A 23,189-nucleotide genomic window follows, 5' to 3' on the forward strand; every position below is an offset into this window, starting at 1 on the left:
GGAGTGGCACTTCTAGTAAAGCGGAAATGGAAGTTTGAAGACCTGGGAAATCGGGTTACCAATGAGTGCACAAGCTTCATACATGGAACTCTTACAGCAGATGGGAGAAAGATTGTGATCTTGGTAATCTACAATCCCCCACCAAACAGTAGAAGACCCAGGCAGGAGTATGATGACAACAAGAAGGCATGCATAGATGAACTGCAGAAGGCAGCAACATTAGCTCACAGAATGAGAGCGAAGCTGCTGGTCATGGGGGACCTATATCATGGTGAGATAAATTGGGAATCAAGGAATCCCCATGGAGGAGACGAAACGTGGGGAGCAAAGTTAGTAGATGTTATAGAAAGGAATTTCCTAACACAACCTGTGAAGGAAGACACAAGGGAAAGAGCAGGAGATGCACCGAACCTATTAGATCTGATTTTCCCCCCAGAACGTAGAAGACATCGAGAATTTGCAGCATGAAATACCTCTAGGGGCCAGCGACCATTGTGTCCTAGTCTTTGAGTACATGATGGAATTCAAATTTGTGACCATGGGACAGGAGGTCTGGGAAAGGAGAGTTGACTACAGGAAAGGGGACTACATGGAGGATAAGGGACTATCTGGGGAGAAATTCAGTGGGAGGAAGAAATTCGAGGAAAAACAGTCCAAGATATGATGGACCTAGACATAGGGAAATGCCAGGAGGCCGAAGAGAGATTTATACCAATAGTAAAGGGAAAAAATAAGAGGGCATAAATTAACCCATGGTTTAATAGACAGTATCAGGAAGCAAAAATGGGCAGCAGGCGGGAGTGGAGGAAGTACAGAAGACAAATGACAGAGGACAACAGAATCAGATGCAACAGAGCTAGGAACGATTACATTAACATAAGACGAACATCGGAAAGGAACTATGAGAACGATATTGCAATCAAAGTGTAAAAGCAACCTAAATTACTACACAGCCATGTAAGAAGAAAAATGTCGGTGAACGACCAAGTGACAAGACTAAGGAAAAGAAATGGGGGCATATACTAAAAGTGACAAGGAAATCTGCGAGGCACGGAATGCCAGTTTCCATGGAGTGTTCACAACTGAGCCTGAGCAGCTCCAATTGTTTTAAGAGATTACCCTAGATGAAAGACTATCAGAAATAGAGGTGACAGCAGAGGAGGTAATGAAACAGTTGACAACACTGGATGCAACTAAAGCGGTTGGAGCAGACCAAGTATCACCATGGATACTAAAAGAGGCAGTGCAGGCCCTCAGCATGCCTCTGGCAATGCTGAGGGGTGGACGTCTGTGTCCCACACCTACGGGCTCCAGACAGAGCCCTCTTTCACCCGTGGCCGGCATCCTTCATGACCCAGCAGAAAGAAGAGTGATAATCATTAATTAATGATATTATTATTATAATAATTATTATAATAATAATAATTGTTGTATTTAATAATTATCACTCTTCCTTCTGCTTGGTCTTGAAGGAAGTCTTCCTCGGGTGAAAGTGCATTCTTAATAGGTGTGGGAACCGACCTGTGAGATTTATATTTGTTTAATTTATATGAATTTATATTGAATTAATTTACATTAATTTATATATTCCGATAGCAATTTGCATGATGTTTAGTGGACTGTATTTCTGCAATATTCTCACAAATAGATCCTTAAACATTAGGGGGTTATATTAAATTTATATATATGCAACCCAATCAAACCAGAATATTAAACTACATATATACGTAAATAAATGATGAGGCCTTATCTAATTGTGTGGTAGGCTTAGTCCACCAGTTATAATTAGGATGTAGACACCAAATAATCCTCGTGTGAGGCTAGCTTCTAACACCCTAGTAACTGATGTACCAAGAATAATTCTTGCTTCTTCTTCTATGTTCCTGTCAAAGGGCACTAGCTGTAAGCCGGAATCTTAATATATGACAGCTATATCAGATGAAACACTGTATATTATTACATAAGAACCAAGGACCAATTACCTGTGTTTAGTGGCTTGTCTAGTGTCCTAACCCATTCGCCCTAAATCTACTTAACATTAACTAGCCAGAAATTATTAGATAAACGGGTTTCGGTAAGACACTTCCCTTGTTTAGATGTTGACTGTGTGTTGATGATGGAAGAAGCACTAATTTGATCTCCATAACACTTCAGTCCAAAGGAGAATTATAGGAGCTGAATTTGCTCCTGCCACTATGGTCTTAACAATGGCTGACCTCCCTCACCACTGACGTCCTTGGCTCTCCTTGTGCGTCAATAAGTGATAGAAGGGTCACATTTACTCTATTTTGATACTGATAATTAAGTTAATTCAAATGAGATGTTTTTATGATGTTATAATTCCAAAGACTACTGTATTTAAGAATAATTCCCAACAGAATAGCTGGTGAATTTATAGCACTATGTAGCAATAATAGCCCGTTTTCTATTGATGGAAAATTCCACTACAAGCTACATTTTCTATGGGTTAAATTGTATATACAACAGCAGCAATATTATCTGCATATTGTATTTTATATTAGTAAATGGTGTCGGGTTTTCCGACAATATGTGGTATTCAGGACCATGTATACCACATATGTAAGACCAATCCTGCAGTCTCCGTGGTGTAGTGGTAAGACACTCGCCTGACGTTCCGCGAGCGCTATGTCATGGGTTCGTATCCTGGCCGGGGAGGATTTACTGGGCGCAATTTCTTAACTGTAGCCTCTGTTTAACGCAACAGTAAAATGTGTACTTGGATGAAAAAACGATTCTTCGCGGCAGGGGATCGTATTCCAGGGACCATAGGATTAAGGACTTGCCCGAAACGCCACGCGTACTAGTGGCTGTACAAGAATGTAACAACTATTGTATATATCTCAAAAAAAAAAAAAAAAAAAAAAAGTATGAGGGCCCCACCCTGGAGTCCTTACAGTGTCACACATACGACTAAGCTGGAGAAAGTTCATAGGTATACCAGTGGAATAGTCCCAGAAATATGTGGCACGAGTTATAAGGAGTTATGAGGCACGAGTTATGAGGCTGCATGAAAACGCAGCCTCACGTAGCTGGAAGACAGAAGAGCTCGGGAAGACATGATCACCACATATAAAATTATCAGGAGAAATGATAGGGTAGATAAAGACGTATTACTTAACACGGGTGGTACTCACACAAAGGGACACAAGTGGAAGTTGAGTACCCAAATGAGCCACAGAGACATTAGAAAGAACTTTTTCAGTATCAGAGTAATTAGTAAATGGAATACATTAGGAAGTGATGTGGTGGAGGCAGACTTCATACTCAATTATAGAAGTAGATATGATAGAGCTCAAGAAGCTCATTAATCTGTACACCAGTAGGCAGAAGAGATGCGGGACCAAAATGCCGCAGCTCAAACCCCTCAATCATAACTAGGTGAGTACACATTGAGAGTTGATAGGAACACACACATATCACGGTGATGTGAATAATATAAATTATCTCGGGACACTAAGAGGTTATGGGAATAAAATCTAGTGCTTGATCAAATAACATGACACTGCAAGCATATTGAAAAATACATCATAAACATTGTATTTGTATTTGTATTGGTGAAAAAGAAAAGATCAATTGAAAACTCTGCTATGCTACAAATTGCTAAGGTATAAGCAATAATTTCTCTCGCAGGTTCAAAAATGGAAAATTCGTGTCCACCAGGTGCTCCATATTATATAAACATAATCAAGTAAAAGGAATGTATACTTAAATACTAAGAGAACTTAATTAAATATAATGAAAAAGGGACGCCATGAGAGTCACAACACCACCCTGAAAATACCATCATCGCCCCGCCAAGCCTTCCACCATAAACTCATAACTTCAATACAGACTCGTGTAGGTGTGGAGCGGGTACAAATTATTTAAGCACACATCTCAAAGTCTTTGAAGGTGTCCAAGGAAACTTAATATCATATAAAAATTACTACTTTGGGACATATGAAAAAACATTCATAACTCTATAACTCAACATATGTGTGTTAGCCCCGTTGGTAGCAAAGTTCTCTCACCAAGTGAGACTTTTTCACGTCCCCAGACTCCAATTACTTCCCTGCAACCCGCCCCTTACTTAAAATAAAGAGTTGAAATATAAAGGAAGATCTGCAGAGACAGAGATCTTGAAGGGGGATACAGAAAGAGTGAGGATGGTGTGGTGGGGGGCGGGAGGGGATCATAGTATAAAGAAGGTTTTCGGGCTGGTACAACACAGACAAAGATCGAATGATGCAGATAGTATTCACGGATGAGGCCACAAAAGAGGAAATCTTAGTATAAAAAATCAAACTACAAAATGCAACGAATTGCAAAAAACGTTTTCCCTCAGAGGGACATGACGAAGGACGAGCGAATCCTTCGCAGGATTCAGCAGGAATCCAAGAACAGGAACAGGAACCCAAGAACCTCAGCCTGGGAAGTGGAACCCTCAACATGTAATTACGATAATTATGTATCTGGAGAGAGAAGTGTAATACTAACCCCCTGCCACTCCATAGAATCCCTCCCCACCCCTCAAGTCATTCCTGTCATCCTTCTAATGCTTACCCCCGCCCCAACCCTACGTCCCTTCACCCCAAGCCTTCCCTGACTCTCCATCCTATAGCATCCCACACCCCTAGATTAGGCCTAAGCAAGACTTAAATTGCCTATAGTTCACCCCCCCCAAACTTTTCCCTGGTCATTCCCTCCCTTCCTGTCTGTTTCTCCAACTTTTGTAACTTCCTTTTATGGGGTACTGTGTCAAAGGCTTTCAAACAGTCCAAGAAAATGCAGTCTGTCCACCGTTCTCTTTCTTGTTTAGTTTTTGTAGCCTCGTCATAAAATTGTGTATGTGTGAACTTACCTAGTTGTACTCACCTAGTTGTGCTTGCCGGGGGGGGAGGGGCTTGAGCTCTGGCTCTTTGGTCCCACCTCTATACCGTCAGTCAACTGATTTACAGATTCCTGAGCCTAATGGGCTCTATCATATCTACATTTGAAACTGTATGGAGTCAGCCTCCATCACATAAATGCCTAATGCATTCCATCTGTTAACTACTCCTGAACACTGAAAAAGGTTTTTCTAACGTCCCTGTGGCTCATTTGGGTATTCAGTCTCCACCTGTGTCCCCTTGTTTGCGATTCATCCTTTTTAAACAGTTTATCCTTATCTACCTGTCAATTCCTCTGAGCATTTTGTAGGTAGTGATCATGTCTCCACTTACTCTTCTGTCTTCCAGTGTCGTGAGGTTCATTTCCCGCAGCCTTTCCCCGTAACTCATTCCTCTTAGTTCTTGCACTAGCCTAGTGGCATACCTCAGAACCTTTTCCAGCTTCGTCTTGTGCCTGAGAAGGTACGGGTTCGCTCGTAACCCGATCTCGCACTTGCTTATAGTCAATATTTGGCTTATAAATAAGTGCATATGTGACATACTAATTTATTGTGAATATCTGAGTTTACCTTAAAAAGCTGAATAGAAAACACCGACCTAACCTAACCTTCTTTGTATGATAATTAAGATAAGCATCTTATTGCTTCTTAATCACAATTAGTACTTAATCTATACTGATATTGATATTACAGTTTTATAAAAATAATGAAATAAAACTAAAATATAACATAAATTGTAAAGTAATCAGGATATTGTCAAATTTTGTATAAAATCTCTATTGTTTAATAAAACTGAAAAAGAAATTCCTAATATTAAAACTGGTGTTTAGCAAAACTATGGAAATAGTTTGTACCTTGAAAACAAAATATAACTTAGCATATACACACATATACTTATTATTAATAAGCCAAATAGTGACTATAAGCAATAAGTCATATATGTACTGTCTTGTACGAGTAACGGGTTGCGGGCTCCATGCTGGGGCCACATACTCCTGGATAAGTCTTAAATGTGTAGTATTCAAGGTTCTGAATGATTCCTTACACAAGTTCCTGAAAGCTGTTCTGATGTTAGCCAGCCTCGTGTATGCCACAGATGTAATTCATTTTATGTGGGCTTCAGGAGACATGTTTGTTGTGATATCAGCTCCTAGATCTTTCTCTCTGTCCGCGAATTGTCAAATTTTGTCAAATTGTCAAACTGTCAACTTCCTCTCCCATTCTGTATTCTGTGTCTGCATGGCCTCTTGTTTCCACCGCCTAGTTTCATTACCTTACATTTACTCAGGTTGAACTTTAGTAACCATTTGTTGGACCATTCATTCAGTTTGTCTATGTCATCTTGTAGCCTCATACTGTCTTCCTCTGTTTTAATCCTCCTCATAATTTTTGCATCATCACAAAACCATAAGAGGAACGAATCTATACCCTCTGGGAGATGATTTACATCTATCAGAAACAATATAGGTCCAATGGACTGAACACTGCGGGATTCCACTGGTGATGCCAATCTGAGACCTCACCCCTCATCTGTCACAGTGATTCGCTGTCTTCTGTTGCTTAGGTACTCTTTTTTCCAATGGAGTACCTTCCCTTTCACTTCTGCCTTCATCTTCAGCTTTTGCATTAGCTTCTTGTGTGGTACTGTGTCAGAGGCTTTCTGGCAAATCCAAAAATATGCAGTCTGCCCACCCCTCTCTTTCTTGCCTAATTTTTGTTGCTTGGTTGTAGAATTCAATTAATCCTGTGAGGCAGGATTTGCCAACCCTGATCCCAAGTTGATTCTATGTTATAAAGTTCTTTTGCTCCAGATGTTCCACTAGCTTTTTTCGCACAATCTTCTCCATCAGCTTGCATGGTGTGCAAGTTAGGGACACTGGCCTGTAGTTCAGTGCCTCCTGTCTATCCCCCTTCTTGTACATCGGGACTACATTAGCTGTCTTCCAAATTGTTGACAGTTCCCATGTTACCAATGATTTGTTATACAATATGGAGAGTGGCTGGCACAGTGCTTCTGCTCCTTCCTTTAGTATCCAAGGAGAGAGTCCATCTCGGCCTATAGCCTTTGTCACATACAACTCTTGCAAGAGCTTCCTTACATCCCCACTGGTAATCTCAAACTCTTCTAATGGTTCCTAGTTAACTATTCCCTCTCTTATCTCTGAAACTTCTCCTTTCTCTAATGTGAAGACCTCCTGGAATTTCTTATTCATTTCCTCGCACACTTCCTAGTCGTTTGTAGAGAATCTGTCTGCCCCTGTCCTCAATTTCATTACGTGTTCCTTTACTGTTGGTTTTCTCCTGTTGTGGCTGTGCAGCAACTTAGGTTGAGTCTTTACCTTGCTTGCGATGTCATATTCGTATTGCCCGTCTCCCTCTCTAATCAATCTGAAACATTCATAATTGGCACTCTCCATGGCACTCAGAAATATACCATTCTTAGGGGTATATTTCTCTGCTCTCAAGGGTTCTGTTATTTCGATCGTTTCTCCACGTCCTTTTACTTTGCTGCTTACGTAGCCTGCATCTCTGATTAAACCAAGGGTTTCTCATCTGCATTTTGTTGTTTTCCTTTTGGACCGGGATAAACTTGTCTGCTGCCTCCTTACACTTTTGCGTAATGTATTCCATCATATCTTGGGCCGTCTTTTCCCAGAGCACTGTTGCCCATGGAATCTGTTAGGAATTTTCTTATCTCCTCATAGTTTCCCTTTCGGAATGCCAGCCTTTTGTTTTCAGTGCCCCTCCTCGAGTTCATTAACCCATCTTCGACAAGATACTTAAACGTCAGAACACTGTGGTCGGTCATTCCTACTGGGGGCCTTGAAACCGATTTCCCTCATGTTGGAGTCGTTCAGAGTGAAGATTAGGTCGAGTATCGCTGGTTCATCGTTTCCTCTTATTTTTGTGGGTTCCCTGACATGCTGGCTTAAAAAGTTTCCTGTCGCCACCTCTCATAATTTAGCTCTCCATGTATTCTCACCTCTATGCGGTTCCTTGTTCTCCCAGTCTATTCTTCTGTGATTAAGCATGATGAGAAGATGAGATCTATTTCTACAGGCAGCACAGGCTGCCCTCTCAATTACAGTGTTAACTGCCATGTTGTTGTTATCATACTCTTCCCTGGGGCTTCTGTTGTTCTGTGGAGGGTTAAATATCACTGCTACTACTACTCTTGGTCCTTCCATAGTCATAGTGCCTGTTATGTAGTCTCTGAACCCCTCGCAGCCCGGGATAACCATCTCTTTAAAACTCTAGTACTTTCTCATTATTAGGCCCACTCCACCTCCTCCCCTTCCTTCTCTTCCTTATTGCAGTGTAGTCCTGGGAAATCACTGCATTCGTTATGATTCCTGAGAGTTTTGTGACTTTTATCCAAGCACATCTGGGTTCAGTTCTTGTGCTTTTTCCCTTAGTTTACTTGCCTTGCTTGTGATCCCATCTGTGCTCGAGCACATCACCTTGAAACTGATTCTCTTCTGTCCTTCCTCAGTTTCTGTTGGTTCCCCTGAAGCAGAGAAAACAGGGAGGGTCCGGGATGGGAGGGCCTAGGAAAGGGGGACCTGGGGGATCTGGGATGTGAGGGGGCTGGGAGGATCTGGTATGGGGAGAGTGGTGGTGGAGGGAGGACTTGGGTTGGAGGAGGAAAACAGAGGGATTTTGGGGGTAGAGGGGGAGGCTTGAAGGGTGGGGGAGAAGGGCAGGCAAGGGGGTAGGAAGGCTTGGGAGGAAGGGGGAGAAGGGAGGGCATTGGGAGGCTGGAGAGGAGGGGAGGCATGGGGGGCAGAAGAGGAGGGAAGGCTTGGTGGGGTGGGAGGGAGGGAGGGCTTAGGAGGGTGAGGAAGAAAGGAGGGCTTAGGCGAGTGAGGGAGAAGGGAGGGCTTATGGGTGTGGGGGGAGAATGGAGGGCTTAGGGAAGTGGGAGAGAACGGAGGGCTTGGGGGTGATAGAAAAGGGAGGGGGGAGAAGGGGAGGGCTTGCGTGGGAGAGTTTGTAGAAGGGAGGGCTTTGGGGGGTGGGAAAGAAGGGAGGTCCTTGGGAAAGTGGGGGGTGGGGGTGGGGAGGGTGCCCTAGATGGGCACTTAGTGAGGAGCTGGCAAGGGTTGGGGACAGGTAGGACATCTATTGGATGGAAGGTGTGGGTGGTGCTCCTCTCACTGTGGCTATTGAACTGCTTGTGGAGGGTTCCCCACACCCCCTTTGGGATTATAGGGTTCAGGGCTGTGGTTCCCTAATTCCTTTCTTTCATGTGTATATGTGTGTGTGTACTCACCTAGTTGTACTCACCTAGTTGTGTTTGCGGGGGTTGAGCTCTGGCTCTTTGGTCCCGCCTCTCAACCGTCAATCAACAGGTGTACAGATTATTGAGCCTATCGGGCTCTATCATATCTACACTTGAAACTGTGTATGGAGTCAGCCTCCACCACATCACTTCCTAATGCATTCCATTTGTCAACCACTCTGACACTAAAAAAGTTCTTTCTAATATCTCTGTGGCTCATTTGGGCACTCAGTTTCCACCTGTGTCCCCTTGTGCGTGTTCCCCTTGTGTTAAATAGACTGTCTTTATCTACCCTATCAATTCCCTTCAGAATCTTGAATGTGGTGATCATGTCCCCCCTAACTCTTCTGCCTTCCAGCGAAGTGAGGTTTAATTCCCGTAGTCTCTCCTCGTAGCTCATACCTCTCAGCTCCGGTACTAGTCTGGTGGCAAACCTTTGAACCTTTTCCAGTTTAGTCTTATCCTTGACTAGATATGGACTCCATGCTGGGGCTGCATACTCCAGGATTGACCTGACATATGTGGTATACAAAGTTCTGAATGATTCTTTACACAAGTTTCTGAATGCCGTTCGTATGTTGGCCAGCCTGGCATATGCCGCTGATGTTATCCGCTTGATATGTGCTGCAGGAGACAGGTCTAGCGTGATATGAACCCCCAAGTCTTTTTCCTTCTCTGACTCCTGAAGAATTTCTTCTCCCAGATGATACCTTGTATCTGGCCTCCTGCTCTCTACACCTATCTTCATTACATTACATTTGGTTGGGTTAAACTCTACCAACCATTTGTTCGACCATTCCTTCAGCTTGTCTAGGTCTTCTTGAAGCCTCAAACAGTCCTCTTCTGTCTTAATCCTTCTCATAATTTTGGCTTCGTCGGCAAACATTGAGAGGAATGAGTCTATACCCTCTGGGAGATCATTTACATTTATAAGAAACTAGATAGGTCCGAGTACAGAGCACGGTGGGACTCCACTGGGGACTTCACGCCCATCTGAGGTCTCACCCCTCACTGTAACTCTCTGCTTTCTATTGCTTAGGTACTCCTTTATGCACTGGAGCACCCTACCAGTTTCTCCAGCTTATGCATCAGCCTTTTATGGGGTACTGTGTCAAAGGCTTTCCGACAGTCAAAAAAAATGCAGTCCGCCCTTCCTTCTCATTTTTGCTTAATCTTTGTCACCTGATCGAAGAATTCTATTAAACCCTGTAAGGCAAGATTTACCCTCTCTGAACCCATGTTGATAGATTGTCACGAAGTCCCTTCTCTCCAGATGTGTTACTAGGTCCATCATCTTGCAAGGTATACAAGTTAAGGACATTGGCCTGCAGTTCAGTGCCTCTTGTCTGTCACTCTTTTTATTTATTGGGACTACATTAGCCATCTTTCATATTTCTGGTAGGTCTCCCGTTTCCAGTGACCTACTATTCACTATGGGGAGTAGCATACAAAGCGTTCCTACACACTCTTTCCATACCCATGGTGAGATTCCGTCCGGGCCAACAGCCTTTCTCACCTCCAGATCCAACAGGTGCCTCTTGACCTAATCTCTTGTAATATCGAACCCTTCCTAGGCCGCCAGGTTTACTGCTACCTCTCCTAGCGCATTGACCTCTCCTTGTTCTATTGTGAAGACCTCCTGGAACCTCTTGTTGAGTTCTTCACACACCTCTTTGTCATTCTCTGTGTACCTGTCCTCACCCGTTCTAAGTTTCATCACCTGTTCCTTCACTGTTGTTTTCCTCCTGATGTGACTGTGCAGAAGCTTTGGTTCGGTCTTGGCTTTATTAGCTGTATCATATTCATACTTTCTCTCAGCTTCTCTTCTCACACTAACATACTCGTTCCTGGTTCTCTGGTATGTCTCTCTGCTTTCTGGTGTTTTGATATTTTGGAAGTTCCTCAACGCCCTTTTGTTCAGTTCCTTTGCTTTCATACATGTCCTATTAAACCAGTGATTCTTCTTTTGCTTCTCGGTTTTTTCCTGTCGGGGCGGGATAAACCAGTTTACTGCCTGCCCCCTGACACTTTTGGGTGATATAGTCCACCATGTCTTGTACGGTCTTAGTTGTGGGTTCTGTGTTCCATGGTATATCCCTCAGGAATTTTCTCATCTCATAATTTCCCTTTCGGTACACCAGCCCTTTGTCTCCCAGTTCTTTTTTGGGGGAGTAATTCCTAGCTCTACCAGGTACTCAAAGATCAATACATTGTGATCACTCATTCCCAAAGGGGGGCTTCCAACTTAACTTCCCATATATCCGACTCATTTAGGGTAAATATGAGATCAAGCATAGCTGGTTGTGTGTGTGTGTGTGTGTGAGTGTGAGTGTGTGTGTGTGTGCGTGTGTGTGTGTGTGTGTGTGTGTGTGTGTGTGTGTGTGTGTGTGTGTGTTTGTGTGTGTGTGTGTGTGTGTGTGTGTGTGTGTGTGTGTGTGTGTGTGTACTCACCTAGTTGTGTTTGCGGGGGTTGAGCTCTGGCTCTTTGGTCCCGCCTCTCAACCGTCAATCAACAGGTGTACAGATTCATGAGCCTATTGGGCTCTATCATATCTACACTTGAAACTGTGTATGGAGTCAGCCTCCACCACATCACTTCCTAATAAAGTCTTCCCATTGAAAGTGTGTGTGTGTGTGTGTGTATGTGTGTGTGTGTGTGTGTGTGTGTGTGTGTGTGTGTGTGTGTGTGTGTATGTGTGTGTGTCTGTATGTGTGTGTATATACACTACAAATTATATATGAATGTTTATTCGATATACAACGTCATCACTCCATTCTATCATCCTAGCTATTCTGTTAAAACAATATCCGACATACACAAAAATGATATAAGCTCATACTAAAGACAAGTGACGTTGTTTGATGCCCGGGTCACTAGCAGTAGCGTGGTTCACTAACAGTAGCACGGGTCGCTAACAGTAGCGCGGGTCGCTAACAGTAGCGCGGGTAGCTAACAGTAGTGCGGGTCGCTAACAGTGGCGCGGGTCGCTAACAGTAGCGCGGGTCGCTAACAGTAGCGCGGGTAGCTAACAGTAGTGCGGGTCGCTAACAGTGGCGCGGGTCGCTAACAGTAGTGTGGGTCGCTAACAGTAGTGTGGTTCACTAACAGTAGCGTGACGCTCAACGGTTGGCTTCAGCCAACAGAACATTAATGATTGTGAATTGTGTATTGACCATCTAGAAGCACCCGACAAGGAATAAAAGTATTGTACGGCTCTGTTGCCTTGGAGGCATGCATCAAAAAGTGACTTCAACTGTTCAATAATATTTATAATCAGCCTCATTATTCCGCCATTATTCAGGCAATGAGGTACCATCGCCATGAATCTGAAACGTATTACAACTGCTCCTCAGAAGATGAAATGTGTAGAATGATGAATACTGTTGTATACATGAAACATTTTACGTCTTTGAGCAGCATGGGGATGGTAATTATAACTACGACTATTGATCTAAACTTAGCTAACCACTCACCTAATACAGATTCCTTATGAAAACCTTGACAAAATATCTTCTTGGTACTAACAATGCAGAGAATTGTTACTCAGAAGGTAACCTTCAGAAGACAGCACACCCTCAAGAGAGACAGGAGACCTTGGGCAAGGCTTGTGACAGGAGAGGGGAGGGAAAATGATGACTTTACTCCAGGTACAGCTTAGTAACAATATCTTAATGTGTGTCTTAGTAATTTGTCTAATATTAATATGAAGGTCCACGTTACCTTTAATTATACGCTGAACTTGATCAGCGTTGAAGTTGGACAGTCCAATATTCTTGGCCTTGCCGGCAGCAACCTGAGGGAATAGAACCAGTTTTCAGAAACGACCTTACATATATACACACACAAACACACACCCGTGGAGAGTGTGTGTGGGGAGTGGCACTCCTAATAAAGTGGAAATGGAAATGTGACGACCAGGAAAATCGGGGTACCAATGAAAGCACAAGCTCCATACATGGAACTCTGACTGCAGATGGGAGGAAGATTGTGATCTTGGTAATCTACAACCCCCACCAAACAGTAAAAGACCCAGGCAGGAGTATGATGACAACAACAAGGCAAGTATAGATGAACTGCAGAGTGAGGCAACATTTGCTCACAGAATGAGAGTGAAGCTGCTGGTCATGGGGGACCTAAATCATGGAGAGGTAAAATGGGAGTCAAGGAATCTCCGTGGCGGGGAAGAAACGTGGGGAGCAAAGTTCGTAGATGTTACAGATGTGGGAAATTTTTACCCACCATATCTAATTATCATCTAAGAAATGTATAATTTCGGTATCATATCAAAATCATATCAAATCATATCAAAATCATATTAGAATCATTATAGATTCATTATACAGCTTGATCCTAAATGACAATGCCACTATGATCACGTACGCCATAGGGCCCTCTAGATGCCTACGTGACTTTGTGCATGATCTCCCAATGAACCAGAAGCTTCTAGAAGGATTTGTTAATTAATTAAAAACTATTGGAACATTAATCGCTTCCGGTAGAGATTAAAAATTGAATCCTTAATAAGAATCAGTGGTACTATCAAGTACTACTTATAATCTTTAAATCCTATATCTAAATTATATTATAACCACATCTTATCTCAATCATAAGTCTAGACTGTGAAAATAATCAATCAATATTAATTGAAAGCTACCTCTCAAGGGAGAGGGAGGAGCATCTTGGGAACAAGAAGCACCCACGACTACACCTCGGGGCACTTACAACACAGTGAACAAGTGTGATGGATCCTTAGCGAACATTATTTGGCTTAGGACACCTTATCTAGTTATTTTTATCACCAGTGAATACTCTCTAGAACTGGGGGAGTACCTGGACAATATATCTACAAAGAAATATCCCTAGAACATTTATATCTATAAGTGTAGAGTGGAGCACACAGTGACTTGGCTCCACCTTCACTATCAACCCTCATCTTCTGCAACGCAGTTAAAGAAACATCCACATAGCAACGCTACAACAACAATCTACAGCAAAGCTGTGAAATAAAATATCGTGCCTAAACTCACGACAAGAGAGTTAATCAGTCTGGCACACTTGTCAGACAGGCACTCCGGCATTCAGAGAAGTATATTGAAGGTTATTTGAGTATATAGTTGGCCAATTGTATGCTTGTATGACTTTAATATTCAATAAATCTGTCTGTCGGTAATAAAGCGAGGCAACGCCTCATATCTCAGTAAGTTTATTAAAATTGTAGTGTAGCAGTGAATCTTTATCCAAGCACTAGACCTCATGAGTGTCCATTTGAGTCAGAAAAAGATTCAGCTGCAATAAGTAAATAAAACCTCATAAGTGTCCATGGCGTTGGAAGAGATTCAGTCAAGCTGACTGTACTAATCATATAAATTGAGTATAAATACATTGCATATATACTTGAATATATAAATTAAGTTAACAATTGCTCGCTTAGTTAATTTTTAAGTTATAATATAAGTTCATTTAATTGAATATAATTTTTAGTGCTTAGGTAACAGTACTTAGACTACATTTAAAGTCATTTATTATTCTTTTACAATTTAAATTGTTGTTTATAGTATAAGTATATATTGGCTGTTAATAGTTATGGTGCTAGGCTAGACTATGTACATGTTTAAATCCCTGATTTAAACAGAGCCAGTGTTCAGTCATATAACTGAATTTATTAAATCTTATCCTTGTATAAAATACAAGCTGATGTGAGAATCCCTGTCTACAGGTGGACTGGAACTTCTATCAACTAATTCATTCACCCCACCTTTCCCTTACAGCCCACAATCTGTCATTAGGAAAAGAGGAGCTAGGATTTACAACCCTAGCTAGAGATTCTAGTTGAATTAATTTGCAGACAGTAATTTTTTAATTTAGTTCAGTACAAGTCCCTGGTAGTCTCCTCTTATATCAATCCCAGCAGGTTTTTCCCACAACAGGCAGGAATTTCCTAATACAACATGTGAAGGAAGACACAAGGGAAAGAGGAGGGGATGCATCGAGCCTATTATGGAGAGAGTGGAGGAAGCACAGAAGACAAAGGACCGAGGGACAACAGGATCAGAAGAATATCAGAAAGAAATTATGAGAACAATATTGTGATCAAAGCAAAAAACAACCTATATTACTACTCAGCCATATAAGAAGAAAAATGTCGGTGAACGACCAAGTGACACGACTAAGGAAAACAGAAGGGGCATATATGGAAAGTGTCAAGGAAATCTGTGAGGCACTGAATGCCAGTTTCCATGGAATGTTCACATCCGAGCCTGAGCAGCTCCTATTGTTAAAAGAGATTACCCTAAATGAAAAACTATCAGATATAGAGGTGACAGCAGAGGAGGTAATGAAACAGTTGACAACAATGGATGCAACTAAAGCAGTTGGACCAGACAAAGTATCACCGTGGGTACTAAAAGAGGTAGTGCAGGCCCTACCCTTACTAGCTAGTGTAATGTAGTGTCGTTGTTACCACACATTTTCATCTCTTTCTAGTGAATAGATGAATATACTGTCTTTATTAATTTTGTCTACCTTGTGAATATCCTCAAATGTCACTTCAGAATTAACATCGGCGGGCCAATTAATGTGTCTGAGACACCAACTAGCTTTCACAGATCTAGCGCGAATATTATCTAGATGCATCCCCTTTGCTAAACATTTATAAGCCACAACACACTGCATAAGGCATATATCAGCCTCTCCCTCTGGATTGAAAAGCAACTGCTTTCCACGCAAGCCTTCAGGATAGTTTACATGTGAGCCAAATCTTATTGGATGTTCAATCTGAGCACAGTTGATATAAAAACCGGTGAGCCTCCCAACCAAGACATTAGACCCCTCCTTCTCTTCCAGGTATTGAGATATTTTTCTGTCAATTCGTCAGACCAAAAATTAATAAGCATAACTAGTTCCTCTTGCATAACTGTTCGCCCCTCGCCTCGTATGGGAAAGCCGTCATTATTTATTTGAGACTGTTTTACAACACTGGTCCGGGATTTGGTTGTGGACCGGAGTTCAATCTAAACCTTGAATTCAAATATAATATTTGAAAAGAATGAGAAAATATAAAATAAGTAAAAGTCAAGTGCTCATGTTAAGCTATGATGAGCATAAAAGACTGTGAGCGTAGTGTTCAAGTATAAATATATATATATATGTTTTTGTGAAAGAGGAAATATGATTCACACATCAGCGGTGGACAATAAGCGGTAACCGTGTGATGTGCACCAAATAATTGGAACTAAAAAATAATTTGTTGACAAACAGTAAGGACATTGATAATGCGAGGTCTTGAACTAGATACTGGCAGGGGAAACGACAAAAAACCATGATATTGAAATGAAACTGAATTGAAGTTGTAAAGAATTTGAAAGTTGATTAATATATGTAGTGTGAAGCGAATCTACTGGAAAACAGTAATCAAACTTGTTGACCAGACCACACACTAGAAGTTGAAGGGACGACGACGTTTCGGTTCGTCCTGGACCATTCTCAAGTCGATTGTGATGAGGACAGGTAGGGACAGGCAATAAATAGGCCAGAGAGAGCTGAGGAGGAAAGTAAGGTGTAGGGGATAGTAGTAATAATGAGAACTGCAGAAGCCCTACGCCTGCAGTAATCAAACTTTATTTGAAAAGAACACGAGAAGACTGAAAAGCAGGGCGTAGTGAAATGGGTAAAAATTAGATGCAATGATCTTCATAAACATAACATAACATATCCACGACCATAATTAATACACTGTGAACTCTCTTAAAACTGTGTTCACCATGAAATCTCGTCACTATGCATAACTCGTCACTCTGCAAAACAAATTGTTGGCTATAAGTGTGACAATTAGAATAAAAATGACCACATGTTTTGGAGTGTTATTTAAGTCAAGAAATTATGCAAAGGATGTTTATTGACTAATGAGAGAAAGAGGAGGAGGCTATGTAGGTATTGATCACGTCTCCCGAAACTCCTCTGTCTTCCACAGGGTGGTGTGGTGCATATTTCACAATACCTTTTCTTTCCTCTTAAGTCATCCTCTTATTTCGTGGACTGGTGGTGTTTGATGAACTTTATTTACTAGAAAAAAAGCCTGTGAAATAAGGCGTGTTATATGTTTTGACTAGCTAATAGCGTATTGCTACTTTTTGTCTTAGTTATGTATTGCCTTGCCTTGCTAATAGTGCAGTGCCACATTTTGTCTGGCTCACTTAGCACAAGTGAAGAGAAAACATTGAAAAACTTGCAAAGGTTAAAACTCTGTGAAATCATAACTGTTATGTTAAGTTTTGACTAGCCGGCAATTAGCGAACTACTATATTATTGTCTTTTTATGTTATGTTTACCTCGATAGCATTGTAATGCTTGGAAATTGTATGTTAGGATCCCGTTTCCCTCTTACTGCTCATAAATAATAGATGTTGTAAAGTATTTTTTATGGAACATGACTCTTCTTATTCAAACCCCTTTTTAAAACTAGATGCAATAACTAAGTTATGTTTGCCTTCTCTCTCTCAATATGGCTGTAGGATGGTGGAAGTATTTTTTTTAAACTAAAAAACCTCTGAGAATAACTTTGATGATACGATAAGTAATTGGTGACTTTGTGCATATTCTCAAAACTTAGTTTCTGCAAAAAATAAAAGTAAATTAGATGCGAGCTATGATTTGAAAACAGATCTTGGGTGATGTGTGGGTTATTTGTGTGGACTCGGGAGATATGATCACCACATATAAGTTTCTCAAAGAAAATGATAAGCTAGGTAAGGACCGTTTATTTAACACACAAGACATCCATGCAGTAGTGAGATTCCCTTTGATGGCTGTGCGCGTGTCAGTGAAAAATAAAAAAATGTGCAAAGATGTTTCGGAGAGCTATTTTAGTCAGGAAATGATACAAAATTGTGTTTATTGACTCGTGAGAGGCAGAACAAGAGACCAAGAGGTATATGTTGTGATAACACAGTTAACAAAAAATATTAGAATTTGTAGGTAGTGATCACGTCTCCCCAAACTCTTTTGTGCATATTTCACAAAGTCTTTTTTCCTAACTCACCCCTCTTAGTTCGTGGACTAGTGGTGCACCTTTGTTTAAAATTAAACCTATAAAGCTTCACATTTTCAAAAATGTTATTTGGTCATCAAACAGAAAGATGATTTCCACGTTATGTTATGTAACGATATAATGTGTTACAAAAACTAAACAGGCATGCGGTAATATTTTATTTGTGTTTGGATGTAATGGCTAAACATGGTTCACATTTTCAATAATGTTATTCGGTCATCAGAAAGAAAGTTGATTTCCACGATACATTACTAAGTGTAGGGGGTAAGCAGGAGCAGGTATTAAGTGGAATATTGTGGTCATTAACCCAGTCATGCGAAAGCCAGACAACAAAAGGTACACCGCTCGAATGCTCGCTTCTGCAGCCATGTGGTATATTTAGACAGCAGAAAGAAGATTTCCACGTTGCGTTACGTTAAATTGTGTTACAGGGGCTAAAACTGGCACACAGTAATATTCATATGGTAAGAGATGTAATGGAGATGGACTAAGTCTCACTTTACATTTCAAAATGCTATTTTGGACTGCAGAATGATGATTTCCACGTTATGTTACATTATATTGTGTTACAGGGGGGGCTAAAACTGCCACACAGTAATATTTATATGGTAAGAGATGGTAACATTTATATGGTAATGGAGATGGACTAAGTTACACTTGTGACGGTAATCTCCTTCAAGAGATTGAGCCTGCTCTTCCCTCCACAAATACGTCGCAACAAATATATATAACTACTATGGAAGAAATGTCCAACAACGACAACAACACCAGCAAGGTTTGCCAGAGCGCAAAACGTATGCAGCCAGAGACACCTGTTCAGACTCAAACCGCCAAACTACCTGTTGATCGCTACCGGCTCCGCTGATTGGTCGCCGGTCTGGCTGCACCTGCACTCGCCCCCCCCCCATACTACTTGATGTCTGGGGTCGCCACGACCTCAGACCTCAGAATATTCTGTGCTTCCGCGGTTACCACTCCTCCCGGCTAGACGTTAGCGTATACTGAGAGAGGTGGTAGCTTAAAGCCAATATTCCAGCACCTTACCTTTATTTTTGTATTGCACTTCTGGTTATTTTGTCTTAACGTAACTTTTCATTGTGTCATTTAATTATTCTTATTATTTTGATTGATTGATTTTATTATAAGAATTTGTTTGTCCATTTTTTCATGTTTTGATTTATTTAACGTAATTAAAATTTCATTGTTAAAGTTTACTTGTGTTTTGTGTGTCTTCTCCTTACCTTACCACAGACGAAGTTCCAGTTTTTTCTATTTTTTTTTATAACTATGTGACGAGGCCATACCCCTAGCCTTAAACAGCCGAACACCAACGCGTTACCGTCACACACTTTACATTCCGAAAATGTTATTTTGGACTGCAGAATGATGTTTTCCACTGTTACGTTATGTTACATTGTGTTACAGGGGGGTAAAACTGCCACACAGTAATATTTATATGGTAAGAGAGATGTAATGGAGATGGACTAAGTTACACTTTACATTTCAAAGTGTTATTTTGGATTGCAGAAAGATGTTTTCCACGTTACGTTACGCAACAATATAGTGCGATACAAGAACTAAACATGCATGTGGTAATATTTTATTTGTGTTTGGAATGTCATGTTGTATAGCTGCTGCTTTGCTGATAGGTTGTGGAGACTTCTGTTCAACGGATCTATCTTTAATCAGGTGTGGAGACTCACAGTCCGAATTCTGTTGGCTAGTGTCACGCCTGCTACAAATCTGAGTGCTCTATTTTGAACCCGTTGAAGTTTCAGCATATTTGACTTTTTTGTAACAGAAACTGGGGGTGCATGGGGATTCCAAGAGAGGTCGAATAAGCTTACGTTATGTTACTTTGTGTTACAGGGGGGTAAAACTGCCACACAGTAATATTTATATGGTAAGAGAGATGTAAAGGAGATGGACTAAGTCACACTTTACATTTCAAAATGTTATTTTGGATTGCAGAAAGATGTTTTCCACGTTACGTTATGCAACAATATAGTGCGATACAAGAACTAAACATGCATGTGGTAATATTTTATTTATGTTTGGAATGTAATGAAGCTATTGCTAAACATGGTTCACATTTTCAATAATGTTATTTGGACATCAGACAGAAAGTTGATTTCCACGTTACGTTACTAAGTGCCTCGCTTCCTCATTTACTCGACACACCTTTTAAGATGAAAAATGTTTCCCTCATTCAGTATAAGAGTCTTTAACATTCTGTGTCATTGTCTTGCTATGATATCAAAGGTCTATGTTTTCGCTGAGCTACTGTTGCGCACAGTCATCTCGCTAAGGCATAAAGTCAACCTGACGAAACTGTAGATCCTATGTCCTAGCAATTGAAGTCGGGTATTTCACTAATGGCTCAGCCAGAGAGAGAGAGAGAAGCTGTCTATCCCCATAGCATATTAGAGTCTTCAGTATACAGTTGCTGTTTGACTTACTGATAATAATAATATCAAGACTAAGATTTTCCACATTAGTCTTATATATATGTTTACTTTGCTAACATCGCAGGCTTGGAATTTGTATGTGGGAACATGGCGCACCTAAGGGGGAGAGAGAGTCAATGAATGAATGACGTGTTTGAGGTAGAGCAGAGGTCAGACCTATGACCTTCCTTCAATTCAAGCTGGTAAGGGTTGTGGAGGTGGTGGGGGTTGGGGTGGATGGAGGTGAGGGTATGATCATCCCCAATACCTCGCCCATCTCAGTACACCTCAAACCACCACCCCAGATGTGTGTATTGGTGAAGTTCCTGGGATTGATCTAAAATTGCAAATATTCATTCAGTAGTGGAAAACACCTACCTGCTACCTCCAGAAGTTATGTTTCCCACATTCAGTAAAAATGACTACTGACTTTACCTGAGTAACTGTTATGAATACTGGGACACGCATGTAAGCCCCCACAACCTTGGAGGGGGGAAAGTAAACAGACTTGAGTAGTAGATGTAGTGGAAGGGGGGTGGGGGGCCTGCTGGAGCGTGGGTAGGGTGAGCGGTAATGCTTCATTTAACCAGTTAAGTGTCAAACTCCAAAGAGGATAGCCACCCCAGGCATGCGCGACATTGTGCTGGTAAGTCCTGCAATGTGGTCCACTATGCACTCCTCCTTTGAGGCGAGGCTTGAGGGAGGAAGAGTTGAGGGTGTTAACTGGTTGGGGAGGGGGGAGATGATATGTTTACTTTGCTAACACCTCAATGCTTGGAATTTGTATGTTGTGGTCATGGCTCACCTGCCAGCCTGTGGTGGTGGTGTTGATGGTAAGTGGTGTGCCCTGCTATGTGGTTGGAGGGGGAGGGGATGGAGAGGACTGACTATGGTAGAGGCAGATGTTGACATTCATAACAGTTATGCCTCAACCTTTTAAGAGGTGACCCCATGTGGTCATGTGGTGACACTCCTCAGACCTATGTGGTAAGTGTGAGCCACATATCCTTAGCGCTCTGGAAGCCTTAGCGCTCTGGAAGCAGAGTAGGGGCTGCAGGTCAGTACACTTATGTCAAACTCTCATGCCTCTCCCCATCTGTCTACTATCAAACTACCAAGAAGTAGTCTTATTAGTATTATTATTATTATTATTATTATTATTATTATTATTATTATTATTATTATTATTATCTTTGTGAATCGCTTTAGTGTTTAATAAAAGAAAGAAATTTATATAATGTGTTTACTTTACCCTCGTTTATTGCGGACTGGGGAAATGTGAAGTGTGTGGAATTGTAGAGAAGAGAATTTTAGTAGATGAAAGATGGAAGATGTAGTAAAGATGGAATTGTAGTAGAGAATTTTATTCCGAACACTATACAAACAAAGAAAACGGTGTGAAACAACTATAAACTTGAAAAAACATGAGCAAAGTAAAAACTTTTTACGCTCACGGGTACAAACACGCGTAAGATTTTATTCGCCGCAAATTTATTTGACGCTCTGTTGGCCAATTCTACCCATGTTCTTATAGAACTTTCTATTGCAAACACATTGCTATAAAAATTAAATACGTAGCTCGAGAAATAATGTTAGGACAGTGAAATAAGTATAAACTTTCAAAGCGCTACATCACAACAGTGTCGTCGCTGCTGAAATCACGGCTAACGCTTCGCCCAGTTCCCACACTCGTGCGAAACATAATTAGACATTGATAGGCATATGACTGGGTGGGGTATTTTATTGCGAGTTCAGTGATATCAAAATGAGCGCTGTAGGATGCCTGTGAGGCTGGCAACAAACGAAAGAGTATGAACATTTACTTCCTGTTTGGATGTCACGGCGAGTCATCTTCGTGTTTATTTACTTCGTGGTGGGATAGCAAATGCCTTGGTGACATTTTATGCATATGATCTTATAGAGAATTTTATTGCCAACGCATTGATACCAAAATAAAAAACGTAGCTCGAGAATTGTTGTTAGGAGCGTGAAAAGATTATACACTTTTTTGTGTTTACGCTTGACCGTGCAGAAAGCCGCGCACACAAGGTGTGGGAACCGACCTGTGAAATTTATATTTATTTAATTTGTATGAATTTATATTTACGTTAATTTATATACTTCGATAGCAATTTGTATGATGATAAGTGGACTGTATTTCTGCAATAATCTCACAAATCGATCCTCTACACATTAGGGGGGGTTTATATTAAAATTATATATATGCAGCCAATTAAACTACAGTATTAACTACACATATTGTTAAACATTGAAGAGGTTCCTTATCTTATTGTACAGCAGGCCTTAGTCCACCAGGTATAACCAGGATGTAGACACCACATTTTCCCTCGTGTGAGGTGGCTTCCATCACCCTGGTAACTGATGCACAAAGCATGCTTCCTCGTCTTGACCTGTCAAAAGGGCGCTAGCTATGAAGCCAGAATCCTAATATATGACAGCTATATCAGAGAAAACACTGTACATGGAACCATAAAGACCTAGGCTTAATTACCTTGTTTGAGTCG

At 41.2% G+C, this 23,189-nt stretch overlaps 1 protein-coding gene across 2 annotated transcripts in view; it reads right to left on the reverse strand.

The window, feature by feature from the left end:
- Positions 1–23,189, reverse strand: part of LOC138368652 (1,5-anhydro-D-fructose reductase-like) — a 93,593-nt gene that overhangs the window by 30,463 nt on the left and 39,941 nt on the right. For both annotated transcript variants that reach the window (XM_069331361.1, XM_069331360.1), the window contains exon 6: positions 12,892–12,964. In XM_069331361.1, the coding sequence (XP_069187462.1) occupies positions 12,892–12,964 (73 nt within the window). The remainder of the gene's footprint in view (positions 1–12,891; positions 12,965–23,189) is intronic.

This window comes from Procambarus clarkii, chromosome 25 (assembly GCF_040958095.1).
Source record: "Procambarus clarkii isolate CNS0578487 chromosome 25, FALCON_Pclarkii_2.0, whole genome shotgun sequence".
In the NCBI taxonomy this organism is placed as follows: Eukaryota; Metazoa; Arthropoda; class Malacostraca; order Decapoda; family Cambaridae; genus Procambarus; species Procambarus clarkii.